The sequence below is a fragment of the Microcaecilia unicolor genome, chromosome 11 (genome assembly GCF_901765095.1).
Source record: "Microcaecilia unicolor chromosome 11, aMicUni1.1, whole genome shotgun sequence".
NCBI lineage: Eukaryota > Metazoa > Chordata > Amphibia > Gymnophiona > Siphonopidae > Microcaecilia > Microcaecilia unicolor.
This window is the reverse complement of record NC_044041.1, coordinates 195,375,697-195,394,527: the sequence shown is the minus strand read 5'-3', so window position 1 is coordinate 195,394,527 and position 18,831 is coordinate 195,375,697. Positions and strand designations below refer to the sequence as shown.

The following is an 18,831-nucleotide window of genomic DNA, read 5'->3' as shown; positions in this document are numbered from 1 at the left end:
TACATACATGACGTCAACAAGGTCGCGGATACCTCAATGCTGCACATCAAGGACTGTATTTAGTAAATGGTGCTCAAAAATCAGCACCAAAAAAAACTGGTGCTCAATTGATAATGGGCAGTTGAAGATGAGAATAGCATCGAGTGCCAACTTCTGTGCCCAGGTTGGATGCACATCCTCTGTATTCTATAATACTATGTGCAAATTTTAAGAACACCCCCAATCCTCCACGCACATTCGGTGACCATGCCTATTTCTGGGGTGATGCTATGGGATTTTGGTGCACGCTTTTAGAGAATAGCATATAGCCAGATGTGTGAAATTCAAACTGGCACCAATTAGTACCATGTAACACTCAATTATTGACATTAATTGGCTGATGCACCCAACTAAATTGGCTTAACAACTTTGATTGGACTGGGCACCATATATAAGAATCGAGATGTAAAAGTATATTCTATAAGGGCATCCAGATTCCATTATACACAGTGTCTGGAAAATAAAGGACCCCCCTTAAATACTTTGTAATTGTTCAAACATTTACACCTACGTTTACTAAGGCGTGCTATGGGTGCGTTAGCATTTTTAAAGCATGTAAATGGTATAGGCACAGTAGCATTTAACGCGCCTTAAATTTAAGGGTGCGTTACATAAGTACATAAGTATTGCCATACTGGGAAAGACAAAAGGTCCATCGAGCCCAGCATCCTGTTTCCAACAGTGGCCAATCCAGGTCACAAATACCCGGTAAGATCCCAAAAATGTACAAAACATTTTATACTGCTTATCCCAGAAATAGTGGATTTTCCCCAAGTCCATTTAATAGTGGTCTATGGACTTTTCATTTAGGAAGCCGTCCAAACCTTTTTTTTAAACTCCACTAAGCTAACCGCCTTTACCACATTCTCTGGCAACGAATTCCAGAGTTTAATTACACGTTGGGTGAAGAAACATTTTCTCCGATTCGTTTTAAATTTACTACATTGTAGCTTCATCGCGTGACCCCTAGTCCTAGTATTTTTGGAAAGCGTGAACAGACGCTTCACATCTACCCGTTCAACTCCACTCATTATTTTATAGACCTGTATCATATCTCCCCCTCAGCTGCCTTTTCTCCAAGCTGAATAGCCCTAGCCACTTTAGCCTTTCCTCACAGGGAAGTCGTCCCATCCCCTTTATCATTTTTGTCGCCCTTCTCTGCACCTTTTCTAATTCTACCGCACCTCAGTAAACATACCCTTAATATATAGTCTTTGCAAATACATTAGTATAATGGGGGTTTTTTTCTTACTTAAATTCATAATTTATGTTCAACCTTGACACATTTATGAAGTCTTTGATACCACTGAGCTGTTGGCTCAATGAATTTTTGGGTGTCAGTAATTGAGAACTCAACTGTTTTGTAAGCTCAATGCGCCGGATCCCTATCTTGTTGAAAAATAAAGTACTCAGAAATTTCTAGAATTTTAGGCAGTTTCTTCTGCAGGCAGATGGTTTGGGGTTATTTAAAAAAATGTTGGGGGGGGGGGGGGGGGAACCTTTTTTTCCAGACACCGTGTTGAATACTAGCCCAACCCAGCATGGATGCGCTTACACCAGCCACAGCCATAACTGTGGTCATGTGACTGTGACAGGGACATGTTCTGTAAGTTATGCCTGTTAACAGGAAGCCCCGCCCCTGCTCCTTCCTTGCTCCACCCATGTTAACACCCCCTTCACCTTTACATACCTTACAGAATAGCACTCAATAGCCCTCCTGCCAATTACATATGGGGTAACTCTCTCTAAACTCCACTAGAGTTTAAATGTGGGCCCCTGTTACAGAATTGCCATTTTAATCACCAAGAAAAGGGCGCAGGAGGGACACACAGAGATAAATTAAGGGTGGGGGGGGGGAAAGGAAATATGGGTACAAATACATTTTATTACAGTATCAAAAGAGCTGCCTCCAGCATTCTGACAGGGCAAAAAGCAGTCCGTATCAGTTCAGTTTTGAGCCCTTTCGTAGGACCAAAGGATACCGAAGACTGAGGAAAAACATGGTAGGTGCAGGGGGGCTGGAGCGTCCTCCACTCCAGCAACCGCTTTCCTGCTCCTTGTAGAGCTGAAGCAACAGACCGAACAGTCCTTAAGAAGAGGAGGTCTGTCGTCATTATTAAGAGGGGTTTCTCTGTCTTTTTTTTTTTTTTGGCAGTACTGCCGCCCAGTTACTCCAGCAGGGCACAGGGCTTCATGTTGTCTCGTACGCTGCAAGCTTCCACACTGAGGACTGTCCACCTCCTTAGTCTGAGGGGACCTGGCACTCCTTACAGTCCCTCATGTCCTCTGAATAGTTTTCGATCTGGATAGTTGTGGTGTTAAAGTTGAACTTTTTCTGCAACTGGCGGCTGGCTTCTTTCAGCACCTTTTGGGCATCCGTGTTTTCATCTGCAACGGCACAGCAAAGCAGCAAGGAAAAAAAAAAAAAAAGGAGTCAAAGGGCAGGAATCAAAGCAGAGAGGAGGAAAGGCTGGGGCTGGCTGCTGTCACATTGGGAAAGACGGGATCTTATTGTGTGCAGCCCTAGTGCTGGCACTGCCGTACACCTCTGGGGGTGGGAGAGGGTAGCACAGTGGTTTTTGAACCTGATCGTGGAGGCACCCCAGACCAGGGGCGTAGCTAGATTTGGCCCTGGCCCCCCCCCGCCACCAACCCCTTTGACCCCCCCCTCCCGCCGCCAACCCTCCCCTGCTGCCGTCGGGTACCTTTGCTGGCAGGGGTCCCCAACCCCCGCCAGCCAAAGTCCTCTTCTCCTGCAGGACGTCAGACTCACAGAAACAGAAGCCTTGCAGATCAGCAACGTGGCCGCCTTGGATTAGAGGACTTCGGCTGGCAGGGGTTGGGGACCTCCACCAGCAAAGGTACTCCAAGACCAGGTTCGGGAACCACTGGACTAATTGTTCTCAACTCAGACCTCGGGACCCAGCTAGCTATTCTTATGTTATTAAGAGCTGAGAACCCTGGTCTTAGACTGTAAGGCAAGTTTCTGGTAGTCCAGCTGCTGTTAAACTTTCCATGGCCCATTGCCAAACCCATCCAAAGTAAAATATTAACTTTTGGCCATATAAATTGTTATACAACTAGAAGTTAGGAAAATGGGGTGAGGGAGAGGGCTACACATTAAGACTAATTCCGACTTTACATGTCATCACGCTCAAAGACCTCTCAAACATTGCCACGCCAAGTGACAACATTGGGGAAAGGAGCAAGAGAGAGAAGAGGAGAATTTGATGGGATCTCTGGAGAACAGGATGAGAAAGAGTGCAGAACTATGCAACCTGCAGTGTTGGGGTGGGAAGGGGAGGCAAAAGGACAGCTGCTCTTAATCCTGGGGATAGGGGCTCATTCTGCTTAATTTGCTCTGGGTCCTGCATCTCCATAGGGTCAACCTTGTGGGAAGGGTCCTGCAGAAGATACAGCTGTCCCCCCCCCCCTTCTCAGTGCCAGAGAATCCAGATTACTTACGTATAGCGATGTGGACAGACAGCACAGGATGGGTGACCGTCAGAGCCCAGATATGGAGACTGTGAAGGGCCTTCACGCCATTCACTGCAAGCAATGTCTCTTTGACATCATTGAAATCCACTCCTTTTGGTGTCCCTACGAAGGTAAACAGAGAAAACACACGGGGTTAATATGTACCAAATCCGCCTACGAGAAGCGATAAGATTGGGGGGGGGGGGATGGGGTAGGAAGGGGCTTCAATGAAACATCTCACGCTCTTCCCTCTTTTGAAGGTTTAAGGAGAAGAACATTCATAGCAGGGTACAAGGAAGTCCTGAACGTCTCACCTTCCATCAGCACCAGCAAGACGTCCCTGAGGATTGTAAGGGTGGTCACCAGAACCAGGACCGAGAAGAGGAAGGTGCAGATGGGGTCTATCATTTTATACTGAGGCTGGAAAGAGAGAGAGAAAACAGTCCTACCATTTCAGCTAGACAGGAATTGTCAGTAACTGCAGAGAACTGTCCTCTCCTTGTGACTGTAGGCAAGTCACTTAACCCTCCACTGCCTCAGGTACGAATAAGTACCTGTATATATACTATGTAAACCGCTTTGAATGTAGTTGCAAAAACCACAGAAAGGCGGTATATCAAGCCCCATTCCCTTTCCTTTTCTGAAGCCACAATCATGAAGAGAGGATATTGCTTTACAGGCTGTATCTCAAGTATAAAAATAAAGTAATCACCACCTGCATTGCTGTGATGAATGTCTCCCAGTTCTCAATATGAGGAAGAGACATATCAAAGACTTATGAGCACACAAACCTTTCACCTGCATTTTCCTTGATTTCCACACCGCATATTTCTATCTCTTATTCTTGGGGGAATACTGTACAAAAATGTGAAAAATTTTGCACACAATTTAAAATTCTGCATAATTTGCAGTGGCTCTTTTTTTTTTTTTTCACAGAATTCCACCCTCTATCATAAGAGCTGACCACTCCCCCACCTTTTTCTCCTCGGTTCCACTTGCAGGTCTCTTTCCCTTTAACTCCCAGCAAGACCCCTAATCCTATCTGCCCACAAGGTCTTCTCTGCATGCAATACCTCCACCTCTCATTCTCCCCCCCCCCCCAAACCCCAGGCACACTCCCCCACCTCCTCTCCCCAGCTTTGTTTCTCTGTCCCACCCTCCAGCTTAATTTCCACAAACCAATGACACACTCTCAGAGCTTGCTTTGTCCCCCTCCCGTCCCCACTGCAAACTCTCAGATTGAGAGTGGGGGGAAAACAATCACCACATGGCACACACATTCAACCTTGCTCTGCCTTCTATGGAGTACACTCAGCCTCCCTCTCCCCTCTCCTCCACAGCACCCCCAGTGACCCTCAACCCTGTGTATTAATTACCCCTGCCCTGAACACACACACAAAGCTGTATACTAGACTCTGTGCGTCACCTCTGCCAGCCTAGATCCAGCTGTTCATTTATCTTATTTTTGTTACATTTGTACCCCGCGCTTTCCCACTCATGGCAGGCTCAATGCGGCTTACATGGGGCAATGGAGGGTTAAGTGACTTGCCCAGAGTCACAAGGAACTGCCTGTGCCTGAAGTGGGAATCGAACTCAGTTCCTCATGACCAAGGTCCACCACCCTAACCACTAGGCCACTCCTCAACTCCATCAACACAGCTGTAAAACACCAGCACGGTTCAAATGGACAGACAGGTCTAGGCAGGCAGAGGAGGAGATCGTGACTCGATGTGCAGTCAAACAACTCTCCTCTTCTAATTGCACAGTCTCTGAGGGGAGATGGGGGGGGGGGGAGGTGGAGGAGAGTCAGAAATGCCTGCGTTGGCGCAAAATTCTGTACCAATTCAACGTTGTGCAACTACGCAGAATTCCCTCAGGAGTTAAGTCGTGCCAGAACCAACTCTTACCTCGAAGTAGATGACAAAAGCAGCGACCAGGACCCCAATACTCTGCAGCAGGTCCCCCAGCACATGGATGAAAGCTGCTCGCACATTGGGATCCCGCCTGTCCCTTGAATCTGAGGCGTGTGAATCTGAAGGTACATAATGACTGTGCCCATGCCCTGGCTGATGAAGGGTGACCCCCATTCTGCAACAGAGAAATAGAACATATTTATATTCATTATACCCACCTTTCAACGGTTACAAGCTAAATTAGAAGTATCCGGAAAACAAGCGCAACTTCAATGTTAAAAAAAAGAAAGAAGAGAAGAAAATTCTAGCGGAAAGTATAGAGAAAGAGATCCCCCCCCCCAGTGGAGGCAACAGGAGAGGGGAACAAAGACTCGTATTTATCCTACTGCTTTCCTCACGCTTTCCAAAAATACTAGGACTAGGGGGCATGCGATGAAACTACAGTGTAGTAAATTTAAAACAAATCGGAGAAAATTTTTCTTCACCCAACGTATAATTAAACTCTGGAATTTGTTGCCGGAGAAAGTGGTGAAGGCGGTTAGCTTAGCAGAGTTTAAAAAGGGGTTGGACGGTTTGTTAAAGGACAAGTCCATAAACCGCTACTAAATGGACTTGGGAAAAATCCACAATTCCAGGAATAACATGTATAGAATGTTTGTACGTTTGGGAAGCTCACCAGGTGCCCTTGGCCTGGATTGGCCGCTGTCGTGGACAGGATGCTGGGCTCGATGGACCTTTGGTCTTTTCCCAGTGTGGCATTACTTATGTACTTATGTCCTCTACTTGGCTCACCTTTATTACATAGAGCAGTGATTTAACCTATTGTGATGTCATAGTGGCTCATTCCACCAATAAGAGCCAACCTCATTAGTGATGTCACAATGGCTTGATTGTATAGAATGTTTGTACGTTTGGGAAGCTTGCCAGGTGCCCTTGGCCTGGATTGTCCGCTGTTGTGGACAGGATGCTGGGTTCGATGGACCCTTCGTCTTTTCCCAGTATGGCATTACTTATGTACTGGCTGCCACAGGTATGCCAGTAGGATGCCAGGGTAAAGAGGTGGATCTTTGGTGCTGCCTGTGAGAAAATTCTCGACTGAGTAACGTTTTTTTTGCCCTATACTGCTGAACGCAAAAAATTGAAGACATTATTTGGCCAAATACCGAACATGAATAATTGACTACAGAACATTAACGTGAAACTATGTTACTGACGTGCTTAAGGAGCCTTGCTATTCTTTTATGATTTTTAAGGACTCCACTATTACAACTAAGAATTGTTCTCAAGAGACCTAGTGAACATTTGCCAAGTTTAATTTCAGAAACATCAAGGGGGTCTTTTTCTAAAGCTTAGCTTGAGTTATCTGCAGCAGGGCCCATTTTATTCCTATGGACTTTGCTGCAGATACCTCGAGCTAAGCTTTAGGAAAAGGCATCCCAAATGTTCTCTGTTTTCTTGGGAAAGGCAAGTTCTGCTTTCAGAAAAAGTGGCCCCCAACTCGGCTGAATGGTCTTTCATGTTGCCCGCTTGTGGAAGGAATGGCCAGAAACGCTTTAGCATGTATCCTTAGGTTTGGGAAAGTTTGCTAATTCATTTCAACCATAGAACTGGGTCTTCATTTCTTGGTAAACATGGCGCTGCAAAGAAATCGTTAGTTTCAGTTTCCAGCTCCGAGGTTGACGAATCTTTCCTACACAGAGCATTTCATGATTAAAAGAATCCCCTGCAGCCCAAAAATCAGATGCACCCAAAGAACTTTCCTGACATTTTCTGTTAGGTTCTGTAGTTTCATCCCCAGTTTCAGTTAATTCCAGGATGAGCCATGTGAACATTTGATTTGATTTGAAAGTGCAACACCACGTCGTGCAAAACTTCACTGGCTCCCTATCAAGGAACGCATAAACTTCAAAGCCCACACAATGATCCACAAGATCCTCCATGGCGAATCTCCAAGCTACATGAACAATTTGATCGAGCTTCCAGCCAGGAACGGGTCCAAATCTTCTCGTACTTACCTTAATCTCCATCTTCCCAATGGCAAAAACCTCAAATACAAAACCTACTATGCATCCAACTTCTCCGTTATAGGCAGCCAACTCTGGAACGCAATACCTCGACACATCCGAACAACCAATGAACACCTACCTTTCCGAAAGCTGCTGAAAACTTACCTCTTCAGACAAGCTTACCCAAATAACCCAACTTAATTCTCGAACTTAAACACACTACCCATACTCCAATCCTCTCCCCCACTTCTCTCCCAATTGTACTACTCCTTACAACTGGATCATCTCTGTTACACTTCGTACCATACTCTGTGTACCTGTACCTTACTTTGTGCTATCTCTATGATACTCTGTACCATATCCTGTAAGCCGCACTGAGCGAGAAAGAGCGGGGTATAAATGCCATAAATAAATAAACAAGTTCATGTGTAGTTGAGAAAATGTTCATTTTAACTCAGTCCATTTTAATTCATCCATTATTGTTTGTGATTTAAATTTTAGGTCGATGCATGTGGCAAAACGACAGGAAAATTGTTCTGCAGTATATTTTATTGTTTGAGAATACTTTCATTATTCCATCAAACATTTATTGAGGTATGTCTCCCTTTTGCTGAAAAATATTGCCTTGTCAATAGTCTGTATCTAGGCTCTAGAGTGAATGTTAGGTTTTTAAAGTCAATAATCCAGCAATGCAGAGAGGCCAACGTCAATGGCTATTATTTCACCGATAGCAGAGTGCGACCTCCAGCCCTCTGGGCTCTGTGTATCATAAAATTGCTTAAGCTCAGTTGACTTTCCAGGTTTTATTTGCAATTTGAACTGGCAGCATCTCTCGACATATTTGTGTTTTAATGATTATTTATGTTTAAATATTTTATTGAAGTCACCAAACCAAACAGCAATAACACTTGTATACACAAAAGAACCAAAACAATATACTCTACCAGCACTGTGACAAGGAGTTTTTGAAATACCCTCCCCCTTCATCAATATATATGCCACCCTCCTCCCAAGCTAACCAACCCCTACCCACTACATCCCCCGATCCAACCTATCTTTCCACCCACCCCTTTCTTCTATGTGTACAAGTATCCCACACTTTCTAGAAACAATAGAATCGTGAATGAGCATTCATTATAAAATTACATCGCCAATGTATTCAAAAAGGTGGAACGAACTCTCTCATCGATAAGGTTAATGATTATTTAAAGTGGAGGTTATAATGTTTTTTGACTGGCCTATCCTGTGAGAATGATGCCTTTATGCTTCGTCTTCGTTCACTAAGTACCTCCAAACAGGACTTCATTTACCCACTTTCTTTAAGTCATATTTAACAACACTTCCATAACATACAAAAAGCCTAAGATATGTCACTTACAATAGCCAAATTAACACAAGACATAAGAACTGAAATATGAACATTCACTTCACAACACAAAGGTCAAGCGAAGTAGTAACGTATAAAGAAAGCTGCATGTCGACCCAGCATAGACACCAGAGTCATCCTGTGTGAAATTGGAAAAGGTGCAGCGAAGGGCGACTAAAATGATAGCGGGGATGGGACGACTTCCCTTTGAAGATAGACTAAGGAGGCTAGGGCTTTTCAGCTTGGAGAAGAGACGGCTGAGGGGAGACATGATAGAGGTATATAAAATAACGAATGGAGTGGAACAGGTGGATGTGAAGCGTCTGTTCACGCTTTCCAAAAATACTAGGACTAGGGGGCATGCGATGAAACTACAGTTTAGTAAATTTAAAACAAATCGGAGAACGTTTTTCGTCACCCAACGCATAATTAAACTCTGGAATTCATTGCCGGAGAACGTGGTGAAGGCGGTTAGCTTGGTAGAGTTTAAAAAGGGGTTAGACGGTTTCCTAAAGGACAAGTCCATAAACCGCTACTAAATGGACTTGGGAAAAATCCACAATTCCAGGAATAACATGTATAGAATGTTTGCACGTTTGGGAAGCTTGCTAGATGCCCTTGGCCTGGATTGGCTGCTGTCGTGGACAGGATGCTGGGCTCGATGGACCCTTGGTCTTTTCCCAGTGTGGCATTACTTATGTACTTGTATTCAGCTTTAGATTATTACTCAGCCGAATAGGATTATTATTTGGGGTCAAATCAGTTTGATCCCAAACTAGCTCTGTGCATAAAGGAGCTGGCAGGGCATCCCACAGCGCTGACGCAGTACAAAACATACTTTGCTTAGTACAGTCAAGGTGTGCACATGAAACATCAGTGCACAAAATGGCCGCCCCCTTCCTGCATCCGCTGCACTACTCGGGAGGTCAAACTTACATGATATTTACGGCCACGGCACAGGCAGAGGTGATAAGCATGGTTCCTCCTTCAATCTCATAGTTGTTGGACATCAGTCTCTCCACAGCCAGGTAAACAAGGACGCCAGTCACAACCCAAATAGAAAGTACAGATAACAGCGCTCCGAGAATCTCTATAGGAAAGAGAAAATCCAAACACGGGATTAAGAGATCTGGAGACCCCCCAAGGCAAGTCACAGACTGTCTCCTTTTAGCACCCATACTGACCATCTTCTTCCCAAATCGTATGTATCCATGGTTCCCGCCCTCCATTTTGTTTATTAAGAACCATGAATAAACAAAACACAGCTTCCATCTTTACAATTCCCCAACCCTCCCCCCTCTTGGTGTGCTCTTAACCAAGTCTTGGCGTGCATATCCTTGGAATAGGCAGAAAGCTAAGTCGTCAACAATTTAAGACCTAACTTCATGCTCTGTGCGATACAACACCCCATAGTGGCTCCCATACCTGCTGAAATTTCTTCCAGCATCCAGGATGACCCCAACCTGCACTGTAGCATTCTAACATCATCACAGCATACAACAAGTTCAACATTGCATTACATTTGATGCTTCCGCACGCCGTCATTGTAACAGGATTGTCCTTCACGCTAACAAAAACATACAAAACAGCAAGATTTGCTGCACCTTAGCAGGTTTAATTGCCATAGTGGCATAGTTATCAAATAAAAGTATGCCCCTTACTCGTTCCAAAAGTACAAAGACTAGGGGACACGAGGAAGTTGCCTGGAAATACTGCTTGCCCTAGGATTTGTAGTATGGAATGTTGCTACTCTTTGAGATTCTGCATGGAATCTTGTCACTCTTTAGGATTCCAGAATCTTGCTATTCTTCGGGGTTCTACATGGAATGTTGCTACTCTGAGATTCTGCACGGAATCTTGGCCCTCTTTAGGATTCCAGAATCTTGCTATTCTTCGGGGTTCTACATGGAATGTTGCCACGATTTGGGTTTCTGCCAGGTACTTGTGACCTGGCTTGGCCACTGTTTGGAAAACAGGATACTGGGCTAGATGGACCATTGGTCTGACCCAGTATGGCTACTTTTATGTTCTTATGCGAAGGAAGGTATATCCACTAAAGTATAACAAGTATATGGGATGCAACTCTCCAGAACCGATGAATAGCTGGACAAGACCAAAACAAACGCCCTAGTGTGGCTACTTGTTCTGTACACTTTAGACATTGACTACTTTGTAAGATTCTCATACGAACAGATCTTTTTGGAGAAATGTATGCACTACATAAGAATTTTTACTGTCAGTCATTCCCTGTGAATCACAAGATTTAGTTTCACTAATGTCTTACAGATCAGACTCTGCAGTAGTTCAGCAGAAATCTCAATTCCCAAGTCATGGGACCATGCTTCAGCACCCTTCTGAAAGTTCAGGGGTGGCAAATCCGCTCATAGGACCTTATAATAAAAAGGACACCCTAGGTGTTACGTCATCCCCAAGCAAAAAGGTCCATCATATCTTCTACTAGTCAGAAACAGGTAAAGAAGAATTATACTGCCTCAACTGGAGGTATAAAAAGAAGCAGACCTTTTTAGAAAAGTAGTCTTATTAACCTTAGCACTCCCAGGTAACAAATACGGCCACGGACGTCTGTGTCAGCAGCAAGAAAAACAACTAGATTTAACATACTATGGTATGGCCTTAGGGGAAGTATGTAAAACATAACCAGGTGTTAAGGGAGCAATAAAAACTTTCATAAAACATAGGAGTATAAACATCTGTTGATTTCAGCCAATCGGGTATCTGCTTAGATGGCAAACTCTACCATAAAGATCTAAGTCAAGCAAACCCAAGTCTCCCTGCCAGGAAGCATAAGCTAAGTGCCTGTATTTAAAATGTGTTTTGTTCCCTTTCCATAAAAAAAACCCTGAACAAGCTGTTGGAATGTATACACGTTTAAACAGAGTGCAGAATGATACCAAAGAGAAATAAAATTGTTGAACAATTCTTTCCTTAGTAAGGAGATAGCTAAATGCTTAGAAAATTTAAATTCCAGGAATGCTCCATGCCAATAGTTACATGGTAGACTAGCAGCGAACATGGAGAAATGACAAAATATAACAGTCTAAGAAAGACACAAGCAATGTGTGTAAAACACTAAGGGGTATGTTTACTAAGGCTCGTTAACACAGGTCTAAGTAAAATTTCAATCACCTTGATCAGGTGGATTGTGCTATACCCCCAACTACTATACTCTTTCTTGCCACACATGGCATTTGTACTCCTAGGAATTCCAAAGTGTGATACGTTTACCCTGCTTGATTATATACTATCCCTACCAAAGCACCACTCAATTACCAACTCTGAATATACTAAACAGTAATGGTCCCAGTATAGATCCCTGGGGTACCTGCCACTTTGATTTTCCCCCAGGTTTTTCAGAGGCCTATTAAGATGGCAATAATCAAAGCCTTTGCCATGGGCAAAGTAGTGCAGGACGTCAGACTCACAGAAGCAGAAGCCTGCGCGGCCACATTGTTGATCTGCAAGGGCCGACTTCTACATGGAATGTTGCTAGTGGAATAGCAACATTCCATGTAGAATCTCAAATAGCAACATTCCCTGTAGAATTTCCAATAGTAGCAACAGTGGAGGAGTGGCCTAGTGGTTAGGGTGGTGGACTTTGGTCCTGAGGAACTGAGTTCGATTCCCACTTCAGGCACAGGCAGCTCCTTGTGACTCTGGGAACTCACTTAACCCTCCATTGCCCCATGTAAGCCGCATTGAACCTGCCACGAGTAGGAAAGCGTGGGGTACAAATGTAACAAAAAAAAAAAAATATATATATATCATATGCCTGCTCAAAATAAGTACTTTTGCTGCCAGCATTTAGACTTGCTGCCAACATGGCCAAGTTCCAATCCTTCCTCGTGGTAGCAGTCCGAGCGTGACTGCTGGTGAAGAACAGCTTGTTCTCAAACTGGAAGTGGGACCCCTCCCCCATGCCATCTCTTACCTGCCCGGTACCAGCCAAAGTTCATGGTCTTCGTAGCTGGGCGCGACGACACCCACAGGGCAAACAAACCAATCATCATGCTGGCGAAGTCCGTCAGTAAGTGAGCTGCGTCTGTCATGATAGCCAGACTGTGGGCCAGGTAGCCACCTAAAGGATTGGAGCAGAGAGATGAGCCGAGAGAACAGATGGCCTGTAGCGTACTGTGAGGACAATTCCGTAAGTGGGTGCTCGCGTACATGGACAGAATATACCACCACTTTCACGGGTAAGTGCACACCTAGACATGCACATGGCAGCAGAGCGACTAAGCCCCAGTGGCGTCGCGAGGGCCGCTGACACCTGGGGTGGGTCGCCACTGCGCACCCCCCCCCCCGGGTGCAGCGCTGCGCACCCTCCCCCCTCCGGAGTGCAACCCCCCCCCCCCCCGAGAACATACCTGAAAGGCGGTGAGGGGCAGGCGGGAGAGCCAATCCGCCAAGTGCATGCCGCTGGGGGGTGTCGGCGCCTCGCTGGTTCCCTGCTTTCTCTAGCAAGGAACCAGTGAGGCGCCGACACCCCCCAGCGGCATGCACCCGGGGCGGACCGCCCCACCTTCCTACGCCACTGCTAAGCCCTATTCTATAAGGGTGCATGTAAGTGGCGTAGTATGGGAGGGGGAGGGGCACGGGCAGAGCTTCCACTTTCATGTACAACTTATAGAATACTGAAGATAGGTGCAGCCTGGTATAACTGCAGGCATGTCCTATATAATAATTTGCACCTCCAGCATTCCATGTCTGCCTGGGTTCGTAACATCTCCTGACGTCAGGCCAGCCTCCAGCGTTCCATTCCCCCTCACTGTCCAGCCCTCGCGTCAAGACGTAATGATGTCAGAGGGCGGAACAGTGAGAGGGAAGGGAACGCTGGAGGCGAGCTGACGTCAGGAGGGATGTTACAAACGGAAGCCAGCACCAGCCAGCCAGAGAACGTTCAGGTAAAAATCTAGGGGAGGAGAGAATCGCGGGACATCGAGGGAGGGAGGAAGGGAAGGGGAGAGGAGAATTGATGGACATGGATGGGATGGGAGGACAGTAGAGGAGAGAATCGTGGGACAAGGATGGGAGGGCAGGGAAGAGAAGAATCACTGGACATGGAGGGGAAGGGAGAGAATTGCTGGACACGGAGGGGAGGGCAGGGGAGAGAGGGAAAAAAACCACCTTACATGACAGCCTTCCTAGGGCCTGTTTCATTGTTGAGGAAACAGGCATGGTTCCACTAGTATGCTATATTTCTTGAAATTAATAAAAAAAATCTTAGAGGGTCTTTTACTAAGGCTCGCTCACGTTTTTGGCACGCCTTAAAATTGTGGGCACGCTAAACGTTAGAGACGTGTCTAATGTTTAGCACGCCCACAATTTCAGCGCTCGCTAAAAACATTAGTGCGCCTTAGTAAAAGACGCTCTTATTGAACTAAAAAAAAAAAAAAAGTGTCCCAATGCTGGGTTATGCTAGTATTTTAAAACAGAATCTAGGTGCCCAGATGCCATTACAGAATACGTTTCAGCAAGCAGCATTAGGGTGCCCGGGTATAGAATTTCCACCATGTAAACAAATACACGAATCTGCTCGTGCATGAGATATAATGAATGTCCAGAAGAGGGCACTCTAGCACGCAAAGAGCTGCCATGGGAGAGCAATATTGGAGATTCTGTCTACTGCCGCTAAGGGATGGGAAGGGAGTAGCAGGTTCAAATCTCCTGGCTGGCATTCGCTGCTGCTGGTCTCATGGCACTGGGTCTGCTCGTTCTGCCAGAGTGGAGAGGGAGGCGGGGCTAGTGGTTGGGAGGTGGGGCTAGTGCAGGGCAGACTTCTACGGTCTGTGCCCTGAAAATGGCAGATACAAATCAAGGTCACGTACACAGAAAAAGTAGCACATATGAGTTATACTGTTGGGCAGACTGGATGGACCGTGCAGGTCTTTCTCTGCCGTCATCTACTATGTTACTATGGGAGTCCCAAAGCAGGAGACTTGAAGGTCTACAAACCTGTGCCTGTACTGTACTTGTGCTGAATGAGGTGTGACCTAGGGGTTAGGGCTGTGGGCTCAGAACACAGGGGGAAAAACTGGGTTAGATTCCTACTGCAATTCCTTATAAAAGGATGGCGAATTTGTGGAGGTGCTGGAGTTGAAAACTGGTTCTGAATTCAGGAAAGCTTGGGACAAGTACAGAAGATCTTCAAGGGAGTGAAAAGGGAGAGTAGCTGGATGCACGGGCAGACTGGCCACAGGGTCATTTTTTCTCGGTTTCCAAGAGAGAATGAATTTGTGTCATCTCTTCAAAGTGGAAAACGTTTGCTTAGATCTCAAAATGACCTATAATCTAACCAACTGAACGTGCTTGGGAGAGAAGGAGCTGAAGACTAAGCAGGTAAGTCTCGATCTAGCTTAACTTGGAGAGCTCCCTGTTGGGAGCGATTATTATGAATTGCGTGTACTTGGACTCTGGAACTGGTTGCCGGAAAATGTAGTGACAGCAGCTGGCCTTACGGAGTTTAAAGGGGGTTTGGACAGATTCCGGAGGGAAAAGTCCACTGAACATTATTAAAAATTATTTTTTTTAATGGGTTTTGCCGGGTTCTTGAAGCCTGGATTGGCCGCTGTTGGAGACAGGATGCTGGGCTTGATGGACCCTTGGTCTTTTCCCAGTATGGCAGTGCTTATGCCCTGCCCCCGACATGCTATGTTTGGGGACAAGAGGGGGTTGAGGGGAGAGGTAACATGCCCGACATCATAGACTGCCTTGTTGCTAACACAAAACAGATGAAGCACAGCACCCTCCTTCCAAACAAGCGAGCACAGGACATATTTAGGTCAAAAGGCATTGTCCAGTCAGGGGTTACCCTAAATGTGATCTCCTGTATATGAACTTTAACTGATCAAAAGAGTTTAACCTACACTAATTTGTAGGTAGTTGTTTACAAAGAGACAGCACCAAGCATGGGAACGGTCAACACTTCATGATTAACAATTATTTTTCAGTGAGGGTCCGCCAAGATCCCACAATGAAAACGATACAGCATCAGTTAGTCTATGAAAACTGGTGCATTAAGATGAAGAAATGTGACCTTTTGTTTTGTAGAAAAAGTCCGTGAAACTTGTGTGTAAGACTTTTTCTACAAAAAAAGGTCTTTTTAAAGAGCGTATTTCTTTATTTCTTCATCTTAATAGACTAACTGATGCTAATACATTTTTCACAAGAAGACTCCTGAAGCAGACCGAACAACCGAAACACGGTACTGTGTCGAGTCTTCGCCAATAAACTGCTTATCATCTGAAGTCTCCTCGTTTTTCTCTGGTTTGCCTGGTCTATTTCCAAATCCTTACTGCGTCATTAACAATTATTTTTACCACAATAACAAAGCAAGACCCCCCCTTCCCCCCCACACACACACTACTGCACACAATGCCCACTGAAACGTCCCAGTGCCCTCTCTCATTTTCTTACCAATGATTTCACCAGTCATAAAGACTAGGCAGACCACAGATGCTACATACAGCCTGCGCCGGGCTCTGATTTTCTCCGAATCATAGCCGCCGTCTCCCGAGCCACGGCTGGAATGACAGTGCTGGTTCCCCTGGTGGCCCAGTTCGATGGAATTCAGATCGGGCATGTTGTAGGTAAACATCTGGCCATGAAAGTCCTTGCTGGGCATTCCTGCGTAAGAACTGCACCACACAGAAAGGTCTTAATTAATCCACAGTCCTGTAGGAAACGTAGAAGCCTCAAAATATACATCTGTTTCTTAGCTGAGTAGCTTTCTGTTTTGGTCTTGTTCCTTGGTTTGTTTGTTTGTTTTGCCTTGCTGTTTTATTATACTGATACTTTGTTTTTCTTGAGGGAGGGCAGCCTCACTCCCCTTACTTTCCCTGGGGCCAGCCATTAGTTTCTGTGTAATATTCTTTCCTATGTTTATTTATTGGGATTTATTTACCGCCTTTATCACACATTGGTGGATGATCTGCACAAGCAGCACAGAAACGCCCCCCCCCCCCCCCGATTTTGTTTACACCTGGTGTGATAGGAGTTGCTTTGGGAGGAGAAGCTTTCAAAAACTGTAGGAGATAGGATTAATGAATACAAATCTGAAAGGAAAAAACAAAAAAAAAAGATCAGATCAAGGGGAGTTGGTTTAGCTAGGGCCAGGATTATGAACCTCAGAGATATGATAGAAACATTTAAATATCTCAGGGGCGTTAATGTACAGGAAGAGAGCCTTTTTCAACTGAAGGAAAACTCTGGAAGAATACGATGACGTTAAGAGGGAACAGGCTTAGGAGGAATCTAAGAAAGTATTATGTCACTGAAAGGGTGGTGGAGGCGTGGAATGGCCTCCCGGTGGAGGCTGTGGAGTCGAGGATTGTGTCAGAATTTAACAAGGCATGGGATAAGCACGTGGGATCGCCTAGGAAAAGGAAGAGTTGAGGAGTAAAGAGGATGGGCCTTTTGGCCTTTATCTATGGTCATGTTTCTAGATTGAAAGCCCACCTCTTTAACATTGCTTTTGACTCGTTACCACTCGCCTCCACCTACCCTCCTCTCCTCCTTCCTGTACACATTAATTGATTTGATTTGCTTACTTTATTTTTTGTCTATTAGATTGTAAGCTCTTTGAGCAGGGACTGTCTTTCTTCTATGTTTGTGCAGCGCTGTGTACGCCTTGTAGCGCTATAGAAATGCTAAATAGTAGGTAATGCCACTAAAATTCACTGCCTTTTTCTCCACGTCTTGCAACACTGCTCAAGCAGTCTGTAGAGGTTGACTCCTTCACTGCCTCAGCTCTCTGTGGGAAACAGAGCTGGCTTTTATGAAGTCCCTTCACCATTTTTCCCCTACTAAATATTTTTATGGATAGCTGTTTAACCATAAGAATAAAACAAAAACCTTCCTGAACCTCTCTTTCAGCTGCCTTTCTCTTCATAGCTTGATGTCTGCATAGCTTTCTGATGACGATCAGCACAGCAGCAGCTCCAATTGGTTTACAATAACTATGGAACTGCTTAAGTGGAGGCGAGATTATAAAATAAGTAATCAAGTGACTGTAAGCAACCAGCAACTTGATATTATCAGTACTGGGGGAGGGGAAGCTCAGTCAATAGTTATACCTAGCCTACCTGAATGTAATGCCTTCAGCAACCTACTATTGAAATATATTATACAAAAATTGGGAGACAAGTTAAAACCACAGCCGAACGTTTAAAAAAAATCCATAAAATAAGGGAATTTGTTATACATTCTGGACGTTTTTCCAAGTTAGCTGCCCTTGGGAGTGCCCGACTCCCTGCGATCTTCTCCCTAGTGGCGAGCCCCAGGGTTGCATGAAGTGGAAAACTACAGAGGACACAATACATTGGGAAGACGGGGTGGTTGCATGCCATGGGGGGGGGGGGGGGGGGGGGAATGGTTGCATGCCATGGGGGGGGGGGGGGGGGGGGGGAAGGGGGTGCATACCATGCGGGCGGGGGGGGGGGTGGAAATCAGATTAACGTTTAGAGCACCCTCAAACCCCCGGATCTCCAAGAACTGCACAGCCTCCCCCCACTCCCACCCCCCCAGGTACACTACTCACAGGCTTTTGGATTCCAGGAGGCGCCGTTTCTCATCCTCTGTCTCCATCCCCTCCACCTCGAGTTGGACCTCCTTGGATCGGATCACAGACCTGCCCTGCTCGGCGTCTCGATTGCCCCAGCTGCCTCGTGTGTAACGCTTTTATCTCTCTCCTGGGGTCCGTGTGTAGCGCTGCTCAAGTCGTGTGCAAACTTCCAATGCAAGTACAAAACCGCCTGCAAAAAAACTCTGCTGCTCTCCCCACCTGGGCTGACTCCCTCCCCCCCTCTTCTTCCTCCTCCTCCTCCTCCCTCTCTCCAGCAGCCGAGAGACCATGCATCCCCCCCCAGCAGCAAGGATCTTGCGCCCCCTCCTCTACCATCCACCAGGATCTTGCCCCTCTCCCAACACTACAGCTGGATGTTACACAGTCCCAGAGCCAAACTCTCATCGGACTGTCCTTAATTGAAAGAAAACGCTCCGGAGTCTCTCCGGA

The 18,831-nt window shown here is 45.7% G+C and overlaps 1 protein-coding gene across 1 annotated transcript; it reads right to left on the bottom strand.

Moving 5' to 3' along the window:
• Positions 1-1,590: 1,590 nt before the first annotated feature.
• On the bottom strand, positions 1,591-18,604 carry SLC30A2 (solute carrier family 30 member 2). The gene is made up of 8 exons (XM_030218461.1): positions 18,358-18,604; positions 16,236-16,456; positions 12,751-12,897; positions 9,738-9,891; positions 5,424-5,604; positions 3,831-3,936; positions 3,505-3,639; positions 1,591-2,427 (listed from the first exon to the last, which is right to left on the bottom strand). Exons 1-8 carry the CDS (start codon positions 18,402-18,404, stop codon positions 2,282-2,284), a joined length of 1,137 nt encoding a protein of 378 aa, XP_030074321.1. The 5' UTR covers positions 18,405-18,604; the 3' UTR covers positions 1,591-2,281.
• Positions 18,605-18,831: the final 227 nt, after the last annotated feature.